The following is an 11,354-nucleotide window of genomic DNA, read 5'->3' as shown; positions in this document are numbered from 1 at the left end:
GGGAACTGAACGGGTCCTCTGCAAGAGTAGCACGAGCTCTCAGACACTGGACCATCTCTCCAGCCCTAAGAATTAGCTCTTACCCTCAAGGAGATTGTCTGAAGTACAAGGTCTGCAGTAAAAAGTGTTCATTGGTGTAAAGCAGGGTCAGGAGTGTCCAGAGAAGTTATCACAGTGGCAACTACTGGCACAGCAGCAGGTAAGGGGGATGGAGCTGAACTGCTACGTTTACTAAGAAAATGGGAAGACTACTCAGAGGCTGTTAATCGATGACATGACCAAAAACGACAAATAGATTACATTTTAGATAATATAAAACATAAGAACATTTTACATCAATTTCAAATCTATTCCTGCTTTTGTCTGAGTCTCATTGTTACCCAGTCCTGTATCAACTTCGCAAGTGCTGGCAATTCAGGTGTGGACCACCACCCTGGACTCATTTCTCTATTTTACAAATAAGAATAAAAGTGCAATCAACTTGTACCATGTTGGAACAAATCATCTACTTATGACTTCAAAGAATTTTGCAAACAGGTTTGTGGGTTATTTCCAAGACAAGATCTCACTATATAGCTAGGACTTTCCTGTAGGTATGTAGACCAGGCTAGCTTCTCAATCAGGAGATTCACCTGCCTGGAACTCCGAGAGTGTGACACTACGCCAGGCCTCAAACAGATCTTTAAAGTTATTATTTATTATTATTGTTTTGTTTTGTTTTTGAGACAGGGTTTCTCTGTAGCTTTGGGGTCTGTCCTGGAACTCACTCTGAGGACCAGGCTGGCCTCAAACTCACAGAGATCTGCCTCCCTCTGCTTATCGAGTGCTGGGATTAAAGGCGTGCGCCACCATCGCCCTGCTAAAATTATTTTTTATGATACTACGGTAAGATAACCACATATAAATCATGCTGGAGTTTACACTAAGTATTAACAATAGTCAACGTTTAACATACTGTATGATGACTCCAGATTCAGCGTGCTTGGAATAGCCTTCCAACGCACCCCAAAGACTGCGACCATAATCATCTTTGCAAAATAAAGGTGACAGTGTGATTTAAATAAAAACCCGAACTTAGAATCTGGGTTCCTATCCGTCCTCCACTATTTAGAGAGACACAGGAAACACACATTGCTCCCAGTCCTGACGACGCGAGTTCGATCCCCGACCCGAGCCCCCTTTGACTTAATTCTAAGAGTCATAGTCGTCCGCCTCGCGCCTAGTCGAACTCACAGCTCACTCTGCTGCCAGTTCACCTAGTAACCCCAGTTCTCAGGCGAGTTAGCGCCTGAGCGCGACCCGGAAGGAGAGCCCGCCCTTCCGCCTTTGACTCGCCAATCACCGCGGGCTCCCCTTTTCGCAGCCGGGGTGAGGCCCACCCTCAGGGCGCCGCCTGGTCTGGCCTAGGGTAGGAACAGGCGCGTGCGCAGTGGCGTCGGGGGCCCTTCCGGTGCGCAGGGCATAGACAGGGTGTACGGACGCGGGCGCGCTCACTAGCACGCACGCCCTCCTCTCGCGCTGCCGCGGTCGTTCCCGCGTCCACCAGCCGCGCCGTCACTTCGGCAGAGATGCTGCGGGCCTGTCAGTTATCCGGCGTGACCGTCGCGGCCCAGGTGAGCGTGGGGTACCCCCGAGGGGGCGCGTGGTCACCCTGACTGCAGACTGCCAACGGACGACGGGAGAGGCGTCCATGATGCGCAGCCCCTGGGCAGAGGCGCGCCGAGGATGTCAGGGCGGGAAACTGAGGCAGCCCACTGGGGCGGCCACTTGATTGGAATGACTAGAGTCTTATTGCTGAAGAAGCGGGCTGGGGTGTCGACTGCTCGCGGGGAGGCGGGTGTGTGCTGCCGAGGCGTGGCCTGGTATCCAATCAGTACCTCGTTGCTTCAGTCTGGGACCAATCCTGGCCGCCGGTGTCTGGGCCGCCGGTTGGGCACGTGATAGGTTTCCAATCGTGAAGGTCGGGGCGGGAGAACTACAATTCCCAGCAGGGATTGCTTCTGAGGGCTTGTTGCATCTTTAATAAGTAGGTTCCTGGACTGGAGGAGAGGCTGCGTTTTAGGGGTCAAGGTTGCAGTTAATCTGGGTGGGTTGCTTTTGTTTTCGTAGTCTAGAGCACCTTTGAGCTATTCTCACTCTACAATAAAAAGAAAGATTTTCTTTGTTTCTGGATCTTAAACTTCTAGTGCTTGAGGAAGGACAGGAGTCGTGACCTTGTGTTCATTTCTAAGATTAGTTTGGGGATCAGTGTCTCTAAGCACTTAGAACCGTGTCTGACATTCAGGTATCCTAGGCACTCTGTTTTGCTTTTATTTAAAAAAAATTCATAACTATTAATATAACTTTCTACTGTTGAAAATAAAAATCTTGTTTCCATTGCTCAGGATTTCCAGAAAATTAATACTTTGACGAAAGGTTGTGAGAAGCAGTGCAAAGTCGAGCAGTAATTGGATAAAATCCCTAGACCGGCCCCTTTAGAACTGATAGAAGTTAAGCGGTTTTCTTTTTGATTGTTTTTGATTTTTCGAGACAGTTTCTACCCAGTTTAGCCCTGGCTGCTCCAGATGGAACTCGCTCTGTAGACCAGGCTGGCCTCGAACTCAGAGAAATTCACTTGCCTTTGCCTCCCGAGTGCTGGGATTAAAGACGTGCGGCACCACCGCCCTGCAAACAGTTTTGTTTTTTATGTTTGATTCTCTCCCTGTCCATCAGTTTCTTGCATAGGGAAATGAGAGCCGTGTTAATTTTCTATTGGTATTTATCAAACAGTTTGTAACAACACCCCCATTGATTGCCATCCCATCATGTTCAGAGTAAAGTCTAGGCTCTTCTCACACCTTGTTTTATATCCTGTCCATCACTGTCTTTTACAGTAGCACCTCCAGCAGACACATCACGGGTGTTTTTTTTTTTGTTGTTGTTGTTTTGTTTTTGCTTTGAAGTCTTCACAGGTCTTTGCTTGACTCACCCCCTTTATGCAGGTACTTTCTTAATAAATCTGCCTTCCCTCTGGAGCTGCCTTTCCTTTCTTTTTTTTTTTTTTTTTTTTTTTTTTTTTGGTTTTTCGAGACAGGGTTTCTCTGTGGTTTTGGAGCCTGTCCTGGCACTAGCTCTTGTAGACCAGGCTGGTCTCGAACTTACAGAGATCCGCCTGCCTCTGCCTCCCGAGTGCTGGTATTAAAGGCGTGCGCCACCACCGCCCGGCTCTGCCTTTCCTTTCTAAAGTGGACGTGGGACCACTCTTCTGTACATCACTCTCACTTTGCACCGGAGCATTAGTATGTCAGCATTACCTGATAGATGTGTGTTTCCTATATGTTTCCTACATTTAAAGTGTAAGTTGCAAGTTAAATTGTAGTAATATGAGTGGCAGGGTTGCCTCCCCAACACCCCGGCCGCCTGCACGGCTAGCTTTACCCGAAATAATTACACGGACACTGTATTCATTTAAACACTGCTTGGCCCTTTAGCTTTAGCCCTTACTGGCTAATTCTGATATACCAATCAACCCATCTCTAATAATCTGTGAGCACCGGTCTTACCGGGAAGATTCTAGGTCGGAGCTTCATCGCGTTTGTCTGCCTGGGAGCGGGGCATGGCGTCTCTCTGAGGTGTCTGCTCCTGAGCGGAGAGCTGTGGAGTCTGAGCTCATTAAATGTGGTGTTACAGCCTGCAATCCCCTGCCGGCAGAGGGGTCCAGCTAGATCTCTAGTTAAATCTCAGGTCAGCCTGGTCTACCTATAGGAAGATCCTGCCCCGTAAAAGTTGTTAAACTCCACAATTAGCCTGTGCCTATCTTGTTTGGTGCTGTATTTCCAGTAGTGACACCTTCTACTAGATGCTCAGTAAATGTGACATGCTTGAGTGAGCTATTTTTTTTTTCTTACTCTCAACAAGTGCCCTGACTTTGAAACCCACCCTTAGGCTTTAGGGCCTCTGGTGGTGTATTAAGTTAGGGTTCTCCAGAGAAACAAAACGTGTGTGTGTGTCTATAGAATGACTGACTTATAAGGGCTGAGTTCACATAGTTTGGGAGTTGGTAAATCGAGACTGCAGTGTGGGCTGGCAGAGCAGAGACTGGGGGAGCCAGGTGCAGTTGCAGTCTGCAGGCCAGCCATATGGAAACTTGGGAGAGCAGCTGGCACAGCTCCAGCCCAAAGGCCCTGTGCTGGGGAAGTTCTTGTTTTTATTCTAGGAGGCCTTCAGCTGTTTGCCTGAAGCTCACCATGTTATAGAGGGCAGTCTACTTTACTAAACAGTTCAGCACTTTAAATATTAATCTTAGTCAAATACACACACATGTGTGTGTGTGCACACACACATTCACACACACACCATCACCATCAGAGATATTACCTTTTTCATTCTTAGTCTCACTTCAAAATCCTTGAATTTTTACGTGTATTTTTTTAAAAAAATATTGTTCTCTCTTTTTTTTAGAAATGTGTTTTTAAGTTCTTCCTCAGTGTTTTTCTCCCCTAGTCCTTTTACTGTAACACAAGGTTCAATCTTTTAGAGGTGATCTAGGGGACCTGAGCTTTGAGTCTGGGCTAAGCCTCTCCCACGCCTCATACTTGGAAGTAGTCATTTGCTCATGTCATCCTCGCTTGATCTAGGCCAGAATATCGAGAATTAATGTCATAAGCTTTCTTTGCTTATACCTTAAAAGAAGAGGGGAGGGGCCGGAGAGATACTCAGTGGTTAAGAGCTGCTGCCTATTCTTCCAGATCCATGTGGCCTGCAAGTGTAACCTCCAGTTCCTCTGGATCTGATGCTCTCTTGTGGCCTCGCATACAACATGCCTCTGCACACACATGGTGTATAGAGACACATGCTGGCAAAGCATCCGCACACATAAATACAAATAAAGAAAGAAATTTAAATGTCCTAATTCAGTTTGTCCTTATAAATATATACTTTTACAGTGTTTTGTTACTTAAAAAGTTTTTATTTAAAATGCTTTTTCATACAATCTATTTTGATCAGATTCTCTCTTCTCCCCTAGTCCTTCTCTATCCAAGTTCATATTCTATCAACAAAACAAAAGTAGGGAAAACAAAAAATAAACAGAAAAGGACAAACTTTATAAAAGAAAAGTAGAAGCAAAAAAAAACGCAAGAAAAATGAAATCACACACAAAACATGTGCTTCATTTTGTGTTAGTCAACTACTCCTGGGCTTGGGGCTGCCTTAGAGTGTGGTTGATACATATACCCAGTGGCGCTCCATTGGAGATGGAATTTTTCCTTTCCCAGCAGCTATCACTTATACATAGCTTCTCCGTTGGGGGTGAGACTTTGACTGGTTTGAACCAGTGCAGGTCTTGTGGGTGCTGTCATAGTGTCTGTGTGTTCGTAGACATCAGTCTTGTGTTTTGAAGAGGCTGTTTCCTTGGAGTCATCCACCACCTCTGGCTCTTAGAATCTTTCTGCTTCTGCACAGAACTCTGAGCCTTGAGAGCGGGGTTTGATGCAGATGATCTGTAGGGCTGAGTACTCCAAAGTCTCTGTGCACATTGTCCAGTTGTGGATCTCTTTGTTACTTACTGTCAATGACAAGAAGAGTCTTTGATGAGGGCTGAGTGATGCTCTGGTATGGGTAGAGCATTGTCCTTAGGAGTTATTGTATTCTCTGTTCCCTCAGCAGAGTAACAGTGAGTTTTCCCCTAGGCCCATAACCTGTCTGATCTCAGGTTCTCAGCCACTGTACAGGTGTCAGCACCTAGCCTGACTTCTGGCTTCTGAGATCACTGCACATACACAGGGCACACATATACATACATTCAGGTAAAACATCCATACATGTAAAATAAAAATAAATCTTTAGCTGCTGGTTGTGCTGGCGTACACTGGTAGGATTTGTTGAAGGAGACAGAGGCAGGAAGATCATGAGTTTGAGGCCAGCCTGGGCTACACATTAATTAATAAATAAATAAATCTTTAAAGGAAAAAAGAAAGAGTACTGTTTTGATGGTGAACCAGGCCAGTTTGTTTAACTAGGACCAAGACTGAATTTGTCTGTTAGTGATGCAGACTGTCAACCACAGATGCTGGGAAGTTGTTCAGTTGATCTGTGCAGCCCGCTCTTTGCTCCTGCTCATACTTCATCCTATTGATTACTCTTCCTTTTCCTATCTCTGTACCTAAGGTCACCTCAGAAATGTTGTGCCTGGTGATACAGTACAAGGATAAAAAGAATAAAAGAAAACACACTTGTGAAATATCAAAAGACCTAAAATACTTTACTAAAAAAGAAAATTATTTTAAAAATATGTAAAAAAAAAGTCAAGCCTGTTGAGGCCAGAGGCTTCTAAAGCATTTTTATAAACACATCTTACATAATGTAGTGCCCTTGAGTGAGAAATAATGTAAAAGGTATTCGCACATGATACTAAAGGATCAGATTTTGGTTTTGGTTATACTAAATAGTACCTAGCATTTCCATAATTCCCATAACCAAAAAGTACCTCTTTCTGTCTAGGATACAGAATATTTTTCCCAAAGTAGTTTGTTTTTGTGGGATGATACTCTTTTTTTGTTGTTTGTTTGTTTTGTTTTGAGACAGGGTTTCTCTGTGTAGTCCTGACTGTCCTAAAACTTGCTCTGTAGACCAGGCTGGCGTCAAACTCAAGAGTTCTGCCTGCCTCTGCCTCCTGAATGCTGGGATTAAAGGTGTGGATCATCTTTACTGCCTAGCGTAAAGAATTCCATTTATTTATTTAGACGGGCTTTCACCTGGTAGTTCTGTCCAGGCTGGTATTTGCTTTGTAATCTAGGCTGGCTTTGAACTTGTGACTGTCTTCTTTCTAGGATAATAGATGATTGTCATCTCCCCTTTTCTACCTCCTCAATTATATTTTATTTATTTATTTGGTTCTTCAAGTCAGGGTTTCTTTAGATAACCTTGACTGTCCTAGAACTAGCTCTGTAGAGCAGGCTGGCCTTGAACTCAAAGAGATCTGCTTGCCTCTGCCGCCCACGTGCTGAAATTAAAGGCATGCACTACCAGTGTCCCCTGCCTCTACTTCTGAAGTGCTGGGATTATAGTTGTGTACTCCTGGCTCTTATAAGGTATTTTAGTTGTAGGAAAATTTAAGTTGTTGCATATAAATTTGTATTTCAAATGTACAAGTGGTCATTGGTAGTGTTAAGTTCATCAGCTTTATTGTGGAATCTAGAACCCTGGCATAGGATTCACAGGGGACTTTTCTGTAGTGCCTGTCTGCTTTCGGGCTGTTCCACTGTATGCTGGTTTCTTTATGTATTCTCTTGGTTGGTTGGTAAAGCTGAGGAATTATATATTTTTCCTGGCTTTTGTTTGTTGAAGCATGTTTTTGTAGGTAGAAGCGTTGGTACTAACCTTATGACACTGATTGCAGAGTTATGTGTCAAGACAAATTCCTTTCTACATCATAGGCCATTAATAAAATGAATCCTAAAATTTAGAAGTAGAAGGTTTGGGTTTTATAAAATACACTGTTTGGGAGAGCAAACTAGAGGCAACCATTATACTTGACAGCGATTTAGGCAGGTTTGATGCCAAATACATAAGCAACAAAATGTATCTCTGAAGCTAGGTGTTGTGGTGCATACCTTATAGGCCCTAGCGCCAGGGAGGCAGAGGCAGGAAGATCCAGAGTTCAAGATTGAGCTGGGGAGATGACTCAGTTGGTAAAGTGCTTGTACACCAGCATGAGGACCTGAGTTCAAGTTCCCAGCACACACATGAGGAGGAATGCTGAGGAAGAAGAGTGAGATTCCTTTTCCTTTTTTTTTTAAGGGATATTTTTTATTTACTTAATTTCTTTTCTTTTCTTTTTTGTTTGTTTTCTGGTTTTCGAGACAGGGTTTCTCTGTGGTTTTGGAGCCTGTCCTGGAACTAGCTCTTGTAGACCAGGCTGGTCTCGAACTCACAGAGATCTGCCTGCCCCTGCCTCCCAAGTGCTGGGATTAAAGGCGTGCGCCACCACTGCCCAGCAAGAGTGAGATTTCTTGAGCTCACTGACAGCCAGTCTAGTTCCAGATTCGGTGAGAGCCTCTGTCTCAAAAATTAAAGTGGGTAACTATTGAGGACTACATCTGATGACCATTCCCTCTGGTCTCATGTATCTGAGTAACACATGTATACATATATGAACATGTGTTTGTATGTGTATACATACAAATCTCAAACAACAACAGTATACTGGTTGACATACACCTATATATATTTGGGGAGAGTAATTGAGTAATTGCCTCTCAGATTGTCTTCTGAAGCATTTTCTTGATTAATGATTGATGTGGGAGGGCCCAGTCCATTGTGGGCAGTTCTACCTTTGGGCAGGTGATCCTAGGTGATAGAAGAAAGCAAGTTGAGTAAACCATGGGGAGGCAAGCAATAAGTAGCATTCTTTATGATTCTTGCCTCTGTTGCTGCTTGAGTTCGTGTCCTGACTTCCCTCAGTGATTGACTATGACTGTAATGGGTATGTGAAAGCCAGATAAAACCTTTCTTTTCTAGTTTTTTGTTTTTTTCTTCAAGAAAGGGTTTCTCTCTGTAACAGCCCTGACTGTCCTGGAATTTGCTCTGTAGACTAGACTGGCCTCAAACTCAGAGCTCCATCTGCCTCTGCCTCTGCTTCTTCGGTGCTGGGATTAAAGGCATATGCCACCACTACCCGGCTGGCCGTGGTGTTTTATCACAGCAATAGAAAGCAAATGAGAACAAACAAAAGTCTGGGTCATCCTAGGCTACGTGGGCAATTTGTGACCAGCCTGGGATATAGGAAACCCTGTTTCAAGAAAAAAAGAAAAACAAGAGGCCGGGTGGTGGTGATGCATACCTTTAATCCCAGCCCAGCGCTCGTGAGGCAGAGGCAGGCTGATCTCTGTGAGTTTTAGGCCAAGCTAGTCTACAGAGCCAATTCCAGGGCAGGCTCCGAAGAAACTTTGTCTTAAAGAGAGAGAGAGAGAGAGAGAGAGAGAGAGAGAGAGAGAGAGAGAGAGAGAGAGAGAGAGAGAGAGAGAGAGAGAGAGAGAAGGATTTTCCGTCAAATTAAATAAAAAAAAAATGTATCAAAGCTGCAGTGGTTTAAATGAGAATGCTTCCCCCCCCCCCCCCCCGGCATATTTGAATGCTTGGTCCCCGTTTAGTGGTACTGTTTGAGAAGGACTAGGAAGTGTAGCTTTCTTGGAGAAGGTGCACCATGCCTGCCTGTTTACTGCCATGCACCCCACCGTGGTGGTCATGGACTCATCTCTGGACCTGTAAACCCTAAATAAACTTCCTTATGGTGGTTGTCTTAATCATGGTATCTCATCATAGCAATAGAAAAAACACTGAGATTAGGATACTCAAGAGTGAAAGAATGAGGGGCTATTTCAAATATGTGGTAAGATTCTGGTGTTTAGAAAATGCAAAGAGGGGGCTGGAGAGATGGCTCAGTGGTTAAGAGCATTGCCTACTCTTCCAAAGGTCCTGAGTTCAATTCCCAGCAACCACATGGTGGCTCACAACCATCTGTAATGGGGTCTGGTGCCCTCTTCTGGCCTGCAGGAATACACACAGACAGAATATTGTATACATAATAAGTAAATAAATAATTAAAAAAAAAAAGAAAATGCAAAGAACTCCTACAGCTTAACAGGAAGCTAACTCAGAAACTATGTGGCGGCACAGAACTTGGGAGGCGGAGGCAGACTGATCTCTAGAGTTCAAGCCAGTCTGGTCTATAGAGTCAATTCCAGGACTGCCAGGGAGGGGGGTACACAGAGAAACCCTGTCTCAGAAACAAACAAAGCAACAACAACAAAAAAACTGCAAAGCCAGTATATGAAACAATGGAAAATTGCTCAGCATCATTGATTTTGAGAAATTCACATCAAAGCTAAATGAGGTACCCATTCCTATGATTTTAACAGGTTTGAGTACAATAACGAGATGTTGGTGAGAACATGAATTGGAACCCTCAAATATTGCTGATGGAAATATAAATGTGTAGCTACTTTGGAAAACAGTTTGGAAAGCCTGGAACAGAAGGCAGTATATTGTATGGGTTTTTTCTAGGGATTATCCAGAGTAGACATTCATAGAAACAAAACGCAGGTAGTAGCTGCCAAGGGCTAGGGAAGAGTGGCAGGAGGGATCTGTGTGACAGCTTATTAGAGCCTAGGCTTCCTTTTGGGTTGGTGAAAACCTTCTGTGATTTCTAGAACTTCGTAGTGTTGATGGTTATTATTCAGCCTTATTAATATACCGAATATCACTAAATGGTTCAAATGATGAATGCTTAGTGAGCTTTACCAGACACAGAAATAAAACCTGCCAGCGACTATTTGTAGGTGGTCAGAGAGGCAGAGTTAGACAGACACTTCAAACTTAGGGAGTCAAAGACAGAATAGTGTGAGCTGTAAAACACATGGCGATTGCAACTGATTTAAACCTATCAAATATGCTTAGATCCATGAATTTAAAACAATATTGTTTTGGAGCAGGTAAATTACCTGCTGCCAAGCTTGATAACCTGAGTTCAGTCCAAGGGAACCACATGGAAGGACAGACCAACTCTAGTAAGTTGTCCTCTGACCTCTGTACATGTGCTGCAGCCTGTGCACATGCATGCACATACAAATAAATAAATGTAATGAAAAATGTACTGGAGGCTTAGTTAAGAGCACCTGTTGCGCTTGCAGAGGATGGGTTCAATTCCCAGCACCCACATGGTGGCTCACAACTATCCCTAACTCCAGTTGCAGGGCACCTGATGCCCTCTTCTGCTCTGTATGGGTAGCAAGCATTCACATGGTACATATACATACATGCTGATAAAACACATGTAAAATAAATTGAATAAATCTAATAAAGTTTTTTAAAAAATAGAAAAATATATTTTAAAAGTGTGGTCTACTTAACTAGCAATGGGACCAGTTCCTTGAGTTGAGGAAACGACAGCATTGCTCACTGCTTCTGTTCTAGTCTTTCTCTGGGATCAGCTAAGCAGCTGTTGCATGTTAGCCCTAAAATAGTGCTCTCATGCTTGGTTGCTGATGCTGGCTCAGCTCAGCCTTGGAACTCCCGCTTGTGCCATCCCTGTGTATTGGGATTTCCTCACAGCTTAGCAGCGGGTTCTGAGCAGAGTCAGACAGAACTCATATCCATTTATGCTGTAATCTGAGAAGGCACACAGCATCACTTTCACTGCCCTCCGTTAGTAAATTATTCACCAAGCCTGCCTTTCCCCACCCCATCGTCTCTTCTCTAACCCCTGGCAGCCATTATTGTTTACTATTTCTGTGAGTTTTGTCTATTCTAGGTAATACAATAAAGAAATCATACAGTATCAGGCAAGGACACACAGAATCCATGTTTGATAGGGA

General features: G+C 44.0%; 1 protein-coding gene across 12 annotated transcripts in view; it reads left to right on the top strand.

The window, feature by feature from the left end:
- The first annotated feature begins 1,361 nt into the window (after positions 1-1,361).
- The window catches only part of Immt (inner membrane mitochondrial protein), a 41,126-nt gene continuing 31,133 nt past the window's right edge, over positions 1,362-11,354 (top strand). For 6 of the 12 annotated variants that reach the window (XM_075983854.1, XM_075983853.1, XM_075983850.1 and 3 more), the window contains exon 1: positions 1,441-1,613. In XM_075983854.1, the coding sequence (XP_075839969.1) occupies positions 1,569-1,613 (45 nt within the window). In that variant the 5' untranslated portion in view covers positions 1,441-1,568. Of the gene's footprint in view, positions 1,614-11,354 lie in introns of all 12 variants that reach the window. The other 6 variants (XM_075983852.1, XM_075983849.1, XM_075983846.1 and 3 more) reach the window with 4 other exon arrangements.

Source organism: Microtus pennsylvanicus, chromosome 8, assembly GCF_037038515.1.
Source record: "Microtus pennsylvanicus isolate mMicPen1 chromosome 8, mMicPen1.hap1, whole genome shotgun sequence".
NCBI lineage: Eukaryota > Metazoa > Chordata > Mammalia > Rodentia > Cricetidae > Microtus > Microtus pennsylvanicus.
This window is presented reverse-complemented; position numbering and strand designations above follow the sequence as displayed.